Consider the following 18,177-nt stretch of genomic DNA (forward strand, 5'->3'; position numbering starts at 1 on the left):
GAATAGTTCTATATTGCTGTCATCATCATGATTTTTTCATTTCAATGTCTACAACATGATCAAGTAAGTATAATATACTTACTTCTGACAGTGGGCATTGAGGCTAATTTCTTTTTTCCATTTTACTAATCTGTTTACATTTTCAGGAGAATATCAAATAATTCATGTTGGAGTAGTCTGCCTTCACCTAATCATAAATTTAACACAAATGGTTTGATATGTTAATGTATAACGTCCTGTCGGCTGTGGTTTTCAAACAACCACAGGGTTACAAAGCTGTCCTCATTTTTCTGTGTATGTATCTGCAGATTCTCCGCCCTGGCTGCTAACCACAGAAATGGCTATTCCGTATTCTCAAATATATTTTTTGCACTGTGATTGTGAATCTCTTCATGAACCCATGTGTGTGATGTACTATGTTAGCAAACATCCTAACACGAACCCCGTTTCCCGTTCCTAGAATACGTATTACTTGCTCGTCGTGTATTATTCCTTTAAAATCGACATGAATGCATTTTATTTATCCTTACTATTCAATTTTGAGTCTACATTCAGGCATGGGACGAGCTTCAAGATTTCTGTTTTGTGTCACTGTTGATGCGTTTGGTCTCACTCATTATTATACATCCAACATGTGTGTTTGTTGAGCCTCTAGAATATGACAGGCACCAAGTAGATCTACATCCCTGGAAAGAAAAATAATGAGAAAAAAACAGTCACAGCCTCAGACCCACAAATAAACATAAAATTACGACATGAGATACACATCAAGAACGAGCAGAGGATGCTCTGTTGTGGGGCTCACAAACTCCGTCCTCCTGACTCTCCTTCCTTGATCTCCATCTCACTGGTCCCTCAGATTCCTGTTTAGAAACTCACCGAGCCATGTGCCATCTGGCATTCTGTTCCCTCCGCCTAGAAAGTTTATTCCTTTCTTACTTCTCCTGATTAACAATGACCCATCCTTCTTCTCTCAGCTCAAATATTTCTATTTCAGAGAAGTCCCGCCTACCCAACTTCCCACACTAAACTGGTCCTCCACGATTTTTTCTGTCTTATTTAAGAAACTCCTCTATGCATTAGTAATATGAACGCTTTTTCTATTGTGGAGAATGTAAACATTTATTTTAAAATCTCAAATGCAGCTTCAATTTTTCTAGGATGATTAGATTTATGCAAGTTCTGAAAATTTTTAATCAAATCTATCAATTATATATGTTGGTGATTAACTTTGCTAATTTTAATATATCCCCAACTGAGAGCATAGCCACATGAGCACCCCACTTGACACACACCTTGGATTTTATTTTAATGTTTTTGTGTGTCTTTTATTTCCTTCTTTTATTTGTATGTGTAGTCCACTTTCTTTTTCCTCTTCTTGGGAGAATTCACCTGCCAGGCATGCTCCGAAAGCAGGAGACATAAGGATTTTCACTAATTAGAAGTCCTGTATGGTGGTCAAAAGAGGTAATAGTCCTGTTGTATTCATAACGATCAGAATTACGTCCTGACGATTGCCCCATTTAAGAGGGATATTAATAAATGAAAGGCATGCGAGACTGATTCACTAAAATATTTAATAACGGAAGCTCACATTTTTGAAATATCCATTGTGTGCTCCAGGAAACACAGTAGAAAAATGACATGCATCATCTCATTGAATTTCGCTCCTCCATTCATGTAGGGAATATTTACTATTCCTAGTGTAGAGGTAAGGTATCTGCAGCTAAGAGTTTAGATAACTTTCTCAAGGTCACACAGTAGTAAATTGGTGGGTCAAAATTCTATTTCAGGAAGTCTTAAGAAAATATTTTCCACAGCACAGCTGTATACTGCACCTTGGGAGATGTATATATCCAAAATAACTTTCCTAAAAGGAAGAATTTTACAATAATAATAATATTAATAAAGACAGCTATTATCTATTGAGACTTACTGTATCAAAGGCATTTTTAAGCCTCACAAACAAGAAACTACTGATAAACAGAATTTTGGAAAGAAAATAAGACACTGAGAGTTTATTTCCATATCACGAGCTCAGTCGGGTCACAGAATAAAAGTTGTCAGAGGTAACAATCCGTTCCTTAATGTGTTGTAGAGCTTTAGAATGAAGAAAGTATGGAAATTATCACAAACAGACATGACATGTCTTCAATTATTTGGAAAACTCATTCCAAAGACAAAATTAGTTAATGCCCATAGGTTCAGGCAGGAGAGATAAAAACGAGTGAGTAGATGGTAAACTAGAGAGACTGATGCTAAGTTAAAGGAAGTCTGAACACCTCTACTCTTTAGAGTGGCAATGGGCTACCGCTCACCTGAGTGATTCCCTCTCTTTGAAAAGACTCTATTGCATATGAACGATGCCCATCCAAGAATGATACCACAATGTGACACCATAAGGTGATAACTGAGGTGCCCGCTGGCTGTTCATTGAAAGTTGCTTTTGCTTCCCTCCCCAGCCGACACATCAGCTTCATGGAAACAAAAAACCACACAGAAGTATCAAAATTTCTCCACTTGGGTCTCTCAGAAGATCCCACACTGCAGCCCCTTCTCTTCGGGCTGTTCCTGTCCATGTACCTGGTCACGATGCTCGGGAACCTGCTCATCACCCTGCTCATCGTCTCCGACGCCCACCTCCACACCCCCATGTACTTCTTCCTCTCCAACCTGTCTTTGGTTGACATCTGTTTTATCTCCACCACCATCCCAAAGATGCTGGTGAACATCGACACACACAGCAAAGACATCTCCTACGTGGGATGCCTCACGCAGGTGTATTTTTTTACGGTTTTTGTTGGACTGGATAATTTCCTCCTGACCGTGATGGCCTATGACCGGTTCGTGGCCATCTGCCACCCCCTGCACTACACGGTCCTCATGAACCCCCGCCTCTGTGCCCTGCTGGTTCTGATGTCCTGGTTGGTCATGTCCTTGGTTGTCCTGTTTCATGTCCTACTGATAATGAGGCTGACCTTCCCCAGGGCCACAGAAATCCCACATTTCTTCTGTGAGCTGGCTCAGGTTCTCAAGGTGGCCTGCTCGGATACCCTCATCGATAACATCTGCTTGTACGTGTCGACTGTGTTGCTGGGTGTGTTTCCCGTCTCAGGGATCCTCTTCTCCTACTCGAAAATTGTCTCCTCCTTAATGAGGATGTCCTCCACTGCAGGCAAGAACAAAGCATTTTCCACCTGTGGGTCTCACCTCTGTGTGGTTTCCTTGTTCTATGGAACAGGACTTGGGGTCTACCTCAGTTCTGCTGTGACCCCTTCTTCCCAGAGCAGCACCATGGCCTCGGTGATGTACACGGTGGTCACCCCCATGCTGAACCCCTTCATCTACAGCCTGAGGAACAAGGACGTGAAGGCGGCCCTGGGAAGACTGCTCAGCCCGGCAGCCTCTTGCCTCTGAAAGACACAACACTAAGTGGTCATTGAGGGCCTCCAAGACAAATGTGAATTTAAATATCCTGGCTCTCTTCCTCCTTTAAATAACATGTTTCTTTTGTTTATTTCCAAAGCACCTGTGAGTCTGCTTTTATATGTTTTTGTGGTTGTTTTTCCCTCAACGACTTCCTCCGTAATTTCTTTTTAATTTTTCTCCACTAAACCTGAGCCTTAAAATTCAAATTTTCATCAGGTTTCTTAGGGCCATTCTTGAGATTTCTAACTTGACATTTAAAGCACTTTTCATATCAAGCGCTCACATGGTGTCCTCAAAAATTATCCTCTTGCATGTTACTGTTCTTCACCTCAATTTGGTTGTGCTCTTGCTCTTCGTGGAAGAAATGTAATAAAAATCCTACAATACTAGCCAAGCTCTTACTCTACCAGGGCTCTGCTTGTTGCTTTACATGTGTAAATTTTATTTTGAAAACGTTTCTTTGATATATGGTCTCTCATGGACCCCATTGTTCGGAGGAAGACTGAGTTAAGATGGGCTAAGTCCCAGCAACATGACGAGGAGTCCACACGCCTAACTTTGCTGTCCTGTGTTTCCCAAGGACAGTGATGGGATTTTCAACATGAATGCTGGAATCTAGATCTGAAAGCAGGTTCATTTTATGGTATGTCAATTACATCTCAATCAAGCCATTAGAAAAAAAAGAAAGATATTGACTCTTCTTTTCTGCTGATCCCTGGACCTCAGGACTCTAAAACACCCTGGCAGGAAGTATAGCTGGGCATTAAAAGGGGTCTTCACTATTACCATATTCCTTGAAAGACTGAAGAGGTTTGTGGGACCAGGACTTTTGCCCTGTTTCTAGAAGTACCATCCCTTTAGGTGTCAAGACTTCTAAATCAAGAGAAGCCAGACTTGCAGAAACAAGAAGCGCAAACTCCCCAGGTGGCTCCCTGGGACGAATGTTAGGCAAGGACATTTGTGATCCTAACCCGTGTTTTCTGGGCCCATGTATTCTGAATATCAGGTTATAATACATCATGATATTTGTTTGATTGACAGTATATATTACCTCCTGCAAATTTTGTAGGGGGTATTTTCTGTGTATTCCAATGCCTGCATTTATTGTGTTTATTCTCTTTGACATTAAACGTGTTCCCATATCTTCCAGTTAAGACATTTTTATAAAACTGTTCAATACTCCATGCTGTCTTTAGGCTTTGCTTTATTTCTCTTCTTCCCTTCTTTGAAAAGCTGTGTAGCCTGTGTGTATTTGCCACCTATATTTCCCCAATCCTCACTCTCCAACCCACTCTACCTGGATTATTATTGTCCTGTCTTTCTATTTAGAGGTAATAAATGGAGCCCTAGGCCAGCTGTGGTGGCTCACACCTGTAACCCTAGCACTCTGGGAGGATCGCTTGAGCTCAGGAGTTCGAGACCAGCCTGAGCTAGAGCAAGACCCCGCCTCTACTAAAAATAAAAAATTAGGTGGGCATTGTGGTGCACATGTAGTCCCAGCTACTCAGGAGGCTGAGGCAGGAGGATCACTTGAGCCCAGGAGTTTGAGGTTGCAGTGAGCTATGATACCACGATACCATGGCATTCTCTCTACCCAGGGAGACAGAACAAGATTCTGTCTCAAAATAAATAAATAAATAAATGAAGCCCTAATATCAACAAAGCCTCCCATGTCTCCAGCAAATGTCAAAGGAGATTTTCCTGTCCCGATTTTGTTAGTCATTTTCACAGAAGAAACATTGCTCCCAAATTTGCTTTCCTGAAGAAGGACTTCTTTGGAGGAGAATGGTGGTTCCCTGGGACTGGGGAGGAGGAAATGGGAAGATAATTGTCGAACCTTACAGGGTTTTAGGGATGCATCAGAAATAAGTCCTGGAGATCTGCTAACTACCCAGCTTAGTGCTTATTGCTAATATTCATGTATTATATACTGAAAATTTGCTAAAATGCAGATCCTATGTTAAATGTGATTATCACACATTAAAATAATACAGGAGATTTTGGGAGATGATTGACATGTCTTTGGCCTCATGGTGGCGATGGATTCATGGATATATACATATCCCCAAACTCATCAAGTTGTATACATTAAATATGTACAGATTTTTACATTTCAATCATATATTCATAAAGTAGTTTAAATATTAAGAAAAATTTGAAAAGAAAGGACCTCTTTGCCTGTACAACATTGTGGACACCAAGAACTCCACAAAATCTCCAAACATTCCTCAATGGTGGCACATCACAGAGAGATGATGCCTGAGTTTGGTTGCTTATGGAAATTAAACTTTCCGTAAGGGGAAACCTTGGGACTTTTAAGTTAAACCAAGAAGAACAGTTTCCCCCTTGGGGGAAATAAATCCAACTTCCTCTATGCTGTCTCCATCCACAAAAAAACCAACGAAAAACTTCCCCTCCGGTTTCCTCCTCCAAACCCAAAGGCCCCGAAAAATTTAGAAGGGGGAAAAAAAAAGGAAAAAATCAAGGAAAGAAGGGCCCCGGGAAATCAAACCCGGAAAAAATAAAAAAGGTAAAACCGCCCGGGCCGCCCCAAAACCAAAAATCCCCGAACCCAAAACAACGAAAAAACAAATGGGAATCCCAAGGAACGAACTCCAAAAAAAAAAAACCTCAAGGAAAACCAACAAAAAAAAGCAAAAGGGCAACAAGAAGGCCAATGGGATAAGGAGGAAAAGAGGAAAGTGTCTGATGGGCTTTACCTCTAGAATAATGAGCTGGGGACAGTCTTATATTTATTTAATCTATGCAGGTGGAAGTTCTTGTACTTTGAAGGTAATTTAGTTTCCACCGAGACTAGTCTTTTCCAGCTCTCACTGTTTGCTTTCCTTTCTTTCTGGAATCTAGAATCTCTTTCCAATAAGAGCTAGAAATGGCCATTTGTTGCATACTTCATTTTCTGGGCAGTCTTCAAAGCTTCTCCACTCTCTCCCAAATATTTTAGGTTCCTGTTAGATTTCCTGTCTCCAATCGCTTGTTCATTAACTACTCGTGGAAGACCAATTATGCACCAGGTATTGAATATTTTGTTCTTAAGTAGATCAGATTTTCTAATCCACATAACGATTATTGCCAGCAGGTGTGACTTACTGAAATAGCTGAATAGTTCTATGTTCTTGTTGTCATCATTACTTTTTCATTTCCATGTCTACAACACAATGCATATAACACACTTAGTTCTGACCATTGGTACGCAGGCCAATTTCTTTTTTCCATTTTACCAATTTCTACATGTCCATGAGAATATCGAATCATTGAGGTTGGAATAGTCTGCCTTCACCTAATCGTAAATTGAACACAGATGTTCTAGTATGTTGACGTAGAATATCCTGTTGTCCGTGATTTTGAAACAATCATTGTCTACTGGGTTACGAAGCTGTCCTCATTTTTCTGTGTATGTATCTGCAGATTCTCTGCCCCGGCTGCTAACCACAGAAATGGCTATTCCGTATTCTCAGATATATTCTTTGCATTGTGATTGTGAATCTCTTCATGAACCTATGTGTGTGATGTACTATGTTAGCAAACATCCTAACATGAACCCAGTTTCCCGTTCCTAGAATAGGTATTACTTGCTCGTCGTGTATTATTTCTTTAAAATAGACATGAATGCATTTTATTTATTCTTACCATTCAATTTTGAGTCTACATTCAGGCATGGGACGAGCTTCAAGATTTCTGTTTTGTGTCACTGTTGATGCGTTTGGTCTCACTCATTATTATACATCCAACATGTGTGTTTGTTGAGCCTCTAGAATATGACAGGCACCAAGTAGATCTACATCCCTGGAAAGAAAAATAATGAGAAAAAAACAGTCACAGCCTCAGACCCACAAATAAACATAAAATTACTGACATGAGATGCACATCAAGAACGAGCAGAGGATGCTCTGTTGTGGGGCTCACAAACTCCGTCCTCCTGACTCTCCTTCCTTGCTCTCCGTCTCACTGGTCCCTCAGATTCCTGTTTAGAAACTCACCGAGCCATGTGCCATCTGGCATTCTGTTCCCTCCGCCTAGAAAGTTTATTCCTTTCTTACTTCTCCTGATTAACAATGACCCATCCTTCTTCTCTCAGCTCAAATATTTCTACTTCAGAGAAGTCCCGCCTACCCAACTTCCCACACTAAACTGGTCCTCCACAATTGTCTTTAATTTAAGAAACTCCTCTATGCATTAGTGACACGAATTCTTTTTCTATTGTGGAGAATGTAAATATGTATATTTGAATGTCAAATTTGGTTTTTAATTTTTCTAGTATGATTAGATTTATGTAAGTTTTAAATATTTTCAATTCAATCTATCAATGATATGTGATTAACTTTGCTGATTTTAATACATCTCCAACTGAGAACATAGCCACATGAGCACCCCACTTGACATACACCTTGCATTTTATTTTTATGTTTTTGTGTGCTCTCCCTTCCTCCTTTTATGTATGTAGTCTACTTCTTGTAGTTCCTCTTCTTGGGAAAATTCACCTGGCAGGCATGTTCTGAAAGAAGGAGACATAAGGATCTTCACTAATTAGAAGTCCTGTATGGCGGTCAAAAGAGGTAAGAGATCTGATGTATTTATAACAATCAGAATTACATCCTGATGGTTGCTCCGTTTATTGATAAATGATGGGCATGCAAGACAGATTCATTGTCACATTAATAATGGAATCTCACAATTATGAATTGTCCATTTGTATGTCCCAGGTATCATGGTAGATAATGACATGCATCATCTCGTTTAATTTTACCCTTCAGTAAATATAGGGAATATTTACTATTCCCACTCTAGAGGTGAGGTGTCTACAGCTAATAGTTTAAACAACTTTCTGACAATCACGCCATAGTAAGTTGGTGGATCAATATTTCTATTGCAGGAAGACTGACCCAATAAAACACTGTCTTCATTATCTCTATACTGTGTTTTGAAATAGTTACATATCCAAAATAATTATCCTAAAAGGAGGAGTTTAATAATAACAGTGACAAATATTATTCATTGAGACTATTAGTACACAAAAGTATTTTTAAACCTCACAAACAAGGTAATACTAATAATCACATTTTCAGATCAAAAATAAGACACTAAGAGGTAAGTGTCCCATCCACAGGAAATGTTAAGTCACAGAAAAACAGGTTCAGTTGAAAATTCATGTGCTAATCACTATTGTACACCCATTAAAATAAAGGCAGAATAGGGATTCTCAAGAAAAGACAGGATATGTCTTCGATAATTTGGAAGGATTCTATCAAAGAAATTGGTTTACGCCCATGGGTTCAGATATGAGAATTAAAACTTGTGAGTAGATGATAAAATAGAGAGACTTCTGCTAGATGGAAGGAAGTCTAAACAACTCTATGCATTTAAAATATAAATGGGCTACCCCTCGGTTGAGGGAATCACAGTTTTTGAAGGGGCTCTACCGGGTGTAAATGGCGTCCATCCGAGGGTGACACTGTAACGTGATAACTAGCTGAGGCGACAGTTGTCTTTTCCTGAAATGTTCCATTTTCCCCCTTCCCCAGTGGAAACACTAACTACATGGCAGCAGAAAACCACACAGAAATATCAGAATTCCTCCTCTTGGGTCTCTCAGAAGATCCTGAACTTCAGCCCCTTCTCTTCGGGCTGTTCCTGTCCATGTACCTGGTCACGGTGTTTGGGAACCTGCTCATCATCCTGGCCGTCAGCTCTGACGCCCACCTCCACACCCCCATGTACTTCTTCCTCTCCAACCTGTCCTTTGTTGACATCTGTTTCACCTCCACCACCGTGCCCAAGATGCTGGTGAACATCGACGCACAAAGCAAAGACATCTCCTACATGGGGTGCCTCTTTCAGATGTATTTTTTCATGATGTTTGGTGGACTGGATAATTTCCTCCTGACCGTGATGGCTTTTGACCGGTTTGTGGCCATCTGCCATCCCCTGCACTACACGGTCATCATGAACCCCCGCCTCTGTGCCCTGCTGGTTCTGATGTCTTGGTGCATCATGTCCCTGGTCGCCCTGGTTCATGTTCTACTTATATTGAGGCTGACTTTCTCCTTAGAAACTGAAATCCCACATTTCTTCTGTGAGCTGGCTGAGGTTCTTGAGGTGGCCCACTCTGATACCCTCATCAATAACATCTGCTTGTACGTGTTGGCTGTGTTGCTGGGTGTGTTTCCCGTCTCAGGGATCCTCTTCTCCTACTCGAAAATTGTCTCCTCCTTAATGAGGATGTCCTCCACTGCAGGCAAGAACAAAGCATTTTCTACTTGTGGGTCTCACCTCTGTGTGGTTTCCTTGTTCTATGGAACAGGACTTGGGGTCTACCTCAGTTCTGCTGTGACCCCTTCTTCCCAGAGCAGCGCCATTGCCTCGGTGATGTACACGGTGGTCACCCCCATGCTGAACCCCTTCATCTACAGCCTGAGGAACAAGCACGTGAAGGTGGCCCTGGGAAGATTGCTAAGCCCGGCAACCTCTTGCCTGTGATGGACACACCACTGGCTCAGAACTAAGTGGTCATTGTGGGCCTCCAAGACAAATGTGAATTTAAGTATCCTGGCTCTCTTCCTCCTTTAAATGACATGTTTCTTTTGTTTATTTCCAAAGCACCTATGAGTCTGCTCATTCTCAATTCCCTTCAACCCTGGAGAACACCTCTGTTAGTTGCGATGATTGACATGGTGGGTTGAGCTCGCTCCTCACTCCTGAGTTTTCTCAGCTTGTTCATCATTTCCTTTTCATGTGACGGCTGGTTCATGTCACCATTTATGGTCGAATTGAGAATGGGCAGTAGAGCGGGGGACACATTGCACATCAGTGTGACCTTGACATGACCTTCAGTAGAAGAGGCTATAGTTCAACCCACTGACCTTCCTCTCATAAATACTTTACCTCATTAACCTCTATCCTTCAGAAAAGGCCCAGGAAACCGTGGAGTTGCCACTCCCTGAACTTACACACAGAAGTTTTTCCAAGTGGCCAAAGGGGTGGACTGTAAAAAAAAAAAGGCTGTGCTGCATCTTAGAACGCATCTCAGAATTAAAGCTTTATTCTTCCAGGTGTGGGCAGCATGGCCATCCGACAGCCCTCAGCCTCAACCTTCATATAGCCTATTCCTCAGCGAAAGGAGGCTGCTTCACCCAAGGTCTATGGGGAGTGTGACTGACCGACAGCCACTTGCATCCACCACTGCGTTGGCACTGAGATTGCTCCTGGGCTGCTCCCAGCCACCGACTGAGCACAGCCAGACACCTGTGCATGCTGCTTCCTGGGCCCCACAATGACAATGATGACCTGGGTCAGTTCCACCTGCCAGGGTGGTAACTCCTCTTCTTGGCATGAAAGCACTGAAATTTCAGGCAGCATCATGTTTGGAAGGTCATTAAGACGTTTGCCCTGTCTCTAGAAAAGTTAGCCTTTCAAGAGTCAAGGCTTCTACATCTACACAATTTGTACTTGCAGAGACCAGAAGCACACACTCCCCAAGTCGTTCCCTGCGAGTTATGTTAGGTGGGGTCAATTAACTTCCAATGCTTGCTTTCTGGACCCGTGTATTTCGAACACCGGGGATACGGGACACTGTAACCTTTCGTTGGCTTACTGTGTATCTGACATCCTTCAGGTTATGTAGCTGTTATTTCCTGTGTATTCCAGTGCCTGCATTAATTATATTTATTCTCTTTGAAATTAGACACGTTCCCATAGTTTCCACTAAAAACATTTTTAGAACACTATCCAAATCTCCATACTCCCTTTAGGCAATGTTTTAATCTCTCTTTTCTCCTTCCATGAAAATCTTTACAGTTGGTTGACATTTGCCACCCGTATTTCCTCTACACGCACACTTTACTGACTCCACCTGGGCTATTACTGCCCTGTTCCTCTATTTGGTGGTAATAAATGAAGTCCTATTATCAATAAAGGCTCCCGAGTCACCAGCAAACGTCAGAGGTTATTTCCCCCTCCCAATTTGGGTAGTGCTTTCAACAGAACAAAACTACTGTTTGCTTTTCTTCCGAAAGAACATCTCTGGAGTGAAATGATGATTGACAGGGGTGGGGGGGAGGGGCAAATGGGAAGACAATGTCAAACCATGCAGGATTTTAGTGATGCAAAATAAATAAGTCCTGGAGATCTCCTACACAGCTTAGTGTCTCTAGCCAATAATCATGTATGGAATACTAAAAAATGGCTAAAATGGGCATTTTATGTTAAATGTTATTATCATGCATTAAAATAATACGGAATTTTGGAGGAAATTTTGGGAGGTGATTGATATCTCTTTGGCCTTGATGGTGGTGATGGTTTCATGGATGTATCCTTACCCCCAAACTCATCAAGTTGGATACAGTAAATATGTACAGCTTCATACACATCAATCATACACCCATAAATTGATTAAAAAATTAAGGGCTGAAATTTAAGACGAAAAAAATGTCTTTGCTTCCATAATATCATGGACACCAAGAGATGCGAAAAATCTCCAAACTTTCTTCAACGGTGACACCTCACAAAGCGATGATGCCTGAGTTTGATCGCTTGTAGAAATTAAACTTTCCTTTAGCGGAACCTTTGTGATTTTAAATTAAACCAAAGGAAGAAGAGTTTCTCCCTTGAGGAAATAAATAAGCCCATCCTCCCCTACCGCTCTGTAGACACAAAATTGACTAGAAACATTGCATTCTCCGGTCGACCTTGTATCCCAAGGGAGAGCTGAATTGTTTGAAGAGCAGAGAAACAATATTACAATTCATTTAATGAGGTGCTCTGGGAATTCAACTCTTGAGACAATAGAAACTTTAAGCATGCCCCTCTGCCCCTCACCCGTAATTTTCTGATGACGGCGTACCTGAAAACCAAATTAGGCTTCCCAAGGACAAGCTGTGGAGAGGAGAAGTCTTCAGTGATAACCATCGGATAGAGTTGGCGTGATCAGTGAGGTCGGGTAGGGTAAGAAGGAAAAGAAGAAAGCATGCACTGGGCTTTATCTGTAGAATAATGAGTGTGGGACAGTCCTATATTTATTTAATCTATTCAGGTGAAGTCCTTGTGCTTTGAAGGTAATTTAGTTTCCACTGAGACTCATCCTTGCCATCTCTCATTCTTGTTCCTTTTCTTCCTTTCTGGAATCTAGAATCTCTTTCCAGTAAGAGCTAGAAATGGCCATTTCTCAATACAACATTCTCTGGACAGTCCTTGTATCTTATCTGCCATCTCTCAAATACTACAGGTTCCTGTTAGAGGGTCCTGAATCCAATCACTTATTCATCAGCTACTCACTGAAGATCTATTACGCACAAGGCGTTGTCTATTTTTAATTTATAGTTACCCACTTGCTTTTGCCGGCATATCTGACTTACTGAAATCACCGAATAATTCTATATTGTTATTGCTGTTGTTGTCATTATTTTTTTCCTGTTGGTGTCCATAATATAATCATTTCTAACATCTGGTAATCAAGATCATTTCATTTTTCTATTTTACCAATCTCTTCAAATATGCCATGGCCTACTTATGCATTTAACACAAAAGGTGTAGCATTTTAATACAGTGACAGCCATGCAAGAAAAAAAAAATTCTTTTTCCTTGGGATGACAGTGTTTCATTATGAAAATAGAATAAAAACTTCAGAAGCAAAATGATCCTTTTTAATTGAATGAAAAACTCATTTTTTTGTATCATTTCCTGCATTTTTTCCATAAAAAACTGATACAAAAACTTGAAAAGGAGTCATGTATAATGTAACGTGAAAACTTGAAAAATAGTTTGTAAGGGTAAAGTGTTTTCCTGGACTTGTCGGGCTTAAGTATAATTGAAAGGTGAACATAAATAGAAAAACGAAATTTACTGACTTCTATTCATGTAATCTCGTTTTTAGAATTAAATTGTCACTATTAATTGTAACAATAAGAACATCAACAAGTAAGATTTTCAGGAACCCACTACAGGGTTTCGCCCGGATTTTGCTTCATGAGTTAAATATAACTCACATGGCAGTTAATATGTTGACGTAGAAAATCCTGTTGGCTGTGGTTGTCAAGCAACCATTCTTTCCAGGGTTAGCATGTTATCCTTGTTTTTTGTGTGTGTCTAGAGAGTCTCTACCTGGGCTGCTTACCGGAGTAACATTTATTAATTTCCTTAAATACATTTTCTTGCATTGCAATTATAATTAAGATTTCTCTTTCTCAATATGTGTTTGTGACCATCTATGTTAACCTCCATCCTAACTTGAAACCACTTTCCCATTCCTAGACTAGGCATTCCTTATTCATCATGTAATATTCTTTTAAAATAGACATGAATCTATTTTATTTAAACTGACTCTTCAATTTCGAGTCTATATCCAGGCATGGGGTGAGCTTGAAGATGTCTTTTTTGTGTGTTATTGTTGTCACTTTTCATCTCAATAGTTACGAAACATCCAATATTTGTGTTTGTTGAGCACCTACTATGTGACAGGCACCACGTACATGCCTGGAAAGAAAAATAAGGAGACAAAACAGTCACATCTCAGACCCACAAGTAAACGTAAAATTACCAACAGGAGATGCACATCAAGAGTGAGCACAGGTTGCTCTGTTGTGGGGCTCACAGACTCTGTCCCTCCTGACTCTCATTCTCTGCTCTCCGTGTCACTGGTCCCTCAAATCCCCGTTACAAAGCTCGCAGAGCCATCTGCAGTCTAGCATTTTGTTCTCAAACCCTAGGCACTTTATTCTTTCTTACTTTCCCTGATGAACACTGACCCGTCCTTCCTCTCTCAGTTCAAATATTCCTATTTTACGGAAGAAATCCCACCTATGCAACTTCCCAGACTCCATCGTTCCTCTAGGATTTACTTTTCTATCTTTAATTTACTAAACTTCTCTAGGCCTTAGTAATACAGAGCTTTTTTCCATCCTGGAGAACATACACATTTATTTTCGAAATTCAAATTTGGCTTTGGATTTTTCTAGGATGACTTGATTTGTGTACGTTTTGAGTACGTTGAATCAAATCCATCCGTTGTAGATGTGGATGATTAATTCTGTTGATTTTAATACAATACGTCCATTCTTGAGAGCATGTACACATGGGCACACACTTTTACACATGCCGTGTATTTGATTTTAATGGTTGCATGCTTTGTTTTCTCCGTTTGTGTGTGTAGTTCACTTCCTAGTCCTCATCTTAGAGGAATTCACCTGGCAGGCATGCTCTGAAAGAAGGAGGCGTAAGAATCTTCGCTAATCAGAAGTCCTGTATGGCAGTCAAAAGAGGTAACAGACCTGATGTATTTATAATGGTCAGAATTCCATCCCCGAGGGCTGCCCCATTTAATCGAGATATTGATAAATGGCAGGCATGCAAGACTGATGTAGTGTGATACTAATAACAGAAGATCACATTTATGAAATATCTATTGCACGTCACAGCGACCACAGTAGGAAAATGAATCCATCATCTCACTTAATTACACTCTTTGGTCCAGGCAGAGAATATTTACTATTCCTACTGTAGAGATGAGACATCTGCAGCTAAGTGTTTAAATCACTTTCTCAAGGCCACGCAGTAGTAAATTGGTGGGTCAAAGTTCTAGTCCAGGATGTCTGTTAAGAAAACATTTTCTAAATCGCAGATGTATGCCGTACCTTGGGAGAGCTATCGATCCAATATCATTATCCCGAAAGGTGGACATTCACAATAATAATCACGATAACAGCCGTTATTTATCGAGGCTCTTATTGTTCATGAAGACATTTTTTTTTTACTTTGCAAACGACGTGATATTGACAACCACACTTTCTGAAAACAAATTAAGGCACTGAAAGTTAAGTGTCCCAACACTGGCTAGTGTCCTAACAGAGAAGAAACACTGTTAGAGTTGAAAACCCATGGATTAATCACTATTGCAGAGCTAGGAGAACGAAGTAAGGTGATTACCAAGAGAAGGTGTGGCCTGTCTTCAATAGTTTAGAAGGGTCGTATCAAAAAAGGAATTAGTTAATGTCCATGGATCGAAATAGGAGAATCATAACTAGTAAATAGATGATAAAATAGATGTATTTTAAATTAAAAGGAGTATAAATAAGCCTACACATTTCCATTTGCCTAATTCACTACTCTCCCTAGTAAAAGTAAAGACCTTCCCTCCAAGCGTGATATTGTAAAATAGTAAGCAGCTGAGGCGCCAGTTGGCTAATCTCTGAACATTGCTTTTGCTTCCTTCCCCAGCTGCATGGAGGCAAAAAACCACACAGAATTCTCAGAATTTCTCCTCTTGAGTCTCTCAGATGATCCTGACATGCAGCCCCTTCTCTTCGGACTGTTCCTGTCCATGTACCTGGTCACGGTGTTCGGGAACCTGCTCATCATCCTGGCCGTCAGCTCCGACGCCCACCTCCACACCCCCATGTACTTCTTCCTCTCCAACCTGTCCTTTGTTGACATCTGTTTCACCTCCACCACCGTCCCCAAGATGATCGTGGACATCCTAGCTCACAGCAGAGTCATCTCCTATGGGGGCTGCCTGACACAGATGTCTCTTGCTCTGCTTTTTGTTTGTGTGGATGACATGCTTCTGACCGTGATGGCCTATGACCGGTTTGTGGCCATCTGTCACCCCCTGCACTACACGGTCATCATGAAGCCCCGCCACTGTGCCCTCCTGGTACTGATGTCTTGGTGCGTCATTTCCCTGGCTACGCTGGTTCACCTTCTACTGACAATGCGACTGACCTTCTCTATAGGCACAGAAATCCCACATTTCTTCTGTGACCTGCCTCAGCTCCTCAAGGTGACCTCCTCTGACACCTTCATCAATGACATCTACTTGTACGTGTCGACTGTGTTGCTGGGTGTGTTTCCCGTCACAGGGATCCTCTTCTCTTACTCTAAGATTGTCTCCTCCTTAATGAGGATGATGTCCTCCACTGCAAGCAAGTACAAAGCATTTTCCACCTGTGGGTCTCACCTCTGCGTGGTCTGCTTGTTCTACGGAACAGGACTTGGGGTCTACCTCAGTTCTGCTGTGACCCCTTCTTCCCAGAGCAGCGCCATTGCCTCGATGATATACACGGTGGTCACCCCCTTGCTGAACCCCTTCATCTACAGCCTGAGGAACAAGGACATGAAGATGGCCCTGGGAAGACTCCTCAGTAGAGCAGCCTCTTGACCATGACAAACTTCATTTTTCTATTCCCAAAGCAACCATAACTTGGCTTTGGGATATTTTCTATGTTTCCCCTCAACAACCCTTCTCCCAGTGATTTGCAAATGTGCTCCCCTATACATGGTCCTTAAATTTCCATCTTTAGACAGTTTTCTTAGAGCCACTCCTGAGATTTCTAACCTGACTCTTAAGGCACTTTTCCTACCATGTGTTGATGTGGTTTCCTCCAAAACTATCCTCTTTCATCTTACTATTCTTCACCCCAATTCTGTTCTGCTCCTTTTATTTGTGGAAGAAATGGAGGAAAAATCATGCAATAGTCGAATCCAAGTTCTTTTTTTTCTTTTCTTTTTACTCGAGACAGAGTATCACTCTGTCTCCCTGGGTAGAGTGCAGTGGCATCATCGTAGCTCGCTGAAACCTCCAACTCCAGGACTCAACTGATCCTCCTGCCTCAGCCACCCCAGTAGCTGGAAATGCAGGTGTGTGCCATAATGCCCAGCTAATTTTTCCACTTTTAGTAGAGATGAGGTCTCGCTCTTGCTCAGGCTGATCTTGAACTCCTGAGCTCAAGTGACCCTCCTGCCTCGGCCTCTCAAAGTGCTGGGATTACAGGCGTGAGCCACCGCACCCAACTCTTTGCAACTTTTAAACACATGAATAGATTTTATTTCTTTTTCCATGCTGTTACATGGAAAAGAAGACTTAGGATGCTGTATTTAAGGATAGTATGATATTCTACATCAGGACGAGCAAAACTTTTTTTTTGAAGGGCCCAGAGAGTAAATATTTTAGGCTTTACAGATTATATGGTCCCTCTTGTAACTACTCAATTCTGCTGCCATAGCAGGAAAGCAGCCGGAGACAACATGGAAATGAACAGGCACGTCTCTGTGCTAATAAAACTTTATCTACAAAAACAGGTGACAGGCCGATGCTTGTTCTAAGGCAGTGGTCCCCAACCTTTTTGGCACCAGGGACTGTTTTCATGGAAGACAATTTTTCCAGGGACCGGGGAGTGGGAGGGGGATGTTTTGGGGATGATTCAAACGCATTACATTTATTGCGCACTTTATTTCTATTATTGTTACCTCGTAATATATAAGGAAATAATTATACAACTCACCATAGGTTGGGGACAGGAGTCTAAGGCATGACCGTTCTTTAGTATTTACTTACCTCCTCCCCTGCTGATGGACGCTTGGCATGACTTTTCTTTCCTTTTTCCCTTTCAAGTGATGCTACTGAAGATACAAACAAAGATTCTAGGGATGTCAGAGGTATAAGGTGGGAGGAGGTTGCATCCCTGAGTCAGCGTCCATCCACCAGGAGCACTTGTCTGACAGGTGTGGAGACTGAGGGCTGGACGGAGGCTGTCACATACGTGAGCAATCAAGATCGAAAATGTTGGGGTTCATCTGATGCAAGAGCTAGTATTATCCTAACCCAGTGGTTCTCAACTGGGAGCGATTTTGCCTCCCAGGGGGCACTTGGCAATGGTGGTGGTGGGGGAACTGCTACTGGTACCCGGTGGGTAGAGGTGAGAGATACTGTTCTGTCTTCCGATGCACAGGATGGCTTCTATA

The 18,177-nt window shown here is 41.5% G+C and overlaps 3 protein-coding genes across 3 annotated transcripts; all 3 read left to right on the top strand.

The window, feature by feature from the left end:
• Nucleotides 1–2,478: 2,478 nt before the first annotated feature.
• LOC105811889 (olfactory receptor 7D4-like) lies at nt 2,479–3,417 on the top strand. Its single transcript, XM_012646177.1, has one exon. It carries the CDS (start codon nt 2,479–2,481, stop codon nt 3,415–3,417), a length of 939 nt encoding a protein of 312 aa, XP_012501631.1.
• A 5,568-nt stretch (nt 3,418–8,985) lies between these two features.
• Nucleotides 8,986–9,924, top strand: LOC105811888 (olfactory receptor 7D4-like). The gene has a single exon (XM_012646176.1). The coding sequence runs from the start codon at nt 8,986–8,988 to the stop codon at nt 9,922–9,924; it is 939 nt and encodes a 312-aa protein (XP_012501630.1).
• Nucleotides 9,925–15,658: 5,734 nt separating this feature from the next.
• Nucleotides 15,659–16,594, top strand: LOC105811891 (olfactory receptor 7D4-like). Its single transcript, XM_012646178.1, has one exon. The coding sequence runs from the start codon at nt 15,659–15,661 to the stop codon at nt 16,592–16,594; it is 936 nt and encodes a 311-aa protein (XP_012501632.1).
• The last annotated feature ends 1,583 nt before the right edge of the window (nt 16,595–18,177 follow it).

The sequence above is a fragment of the Propithecus coquereli genome, unplaced genomic scaffold (assembly GCF_000956105.1).
Source record: "Propithecus coquereli isolate 6110/MARCELLA unplaced genomic scaffold, Pcoq_1.0 Scaffold241, whole genome shotgun sequence".
Taxonomy (NCBI): domain Eukaryota; kingdom Metazoa; phylum Chordata; class Mammalia; order Primates; family Indriidae; genus Propithecus; species Propithecus coquereli.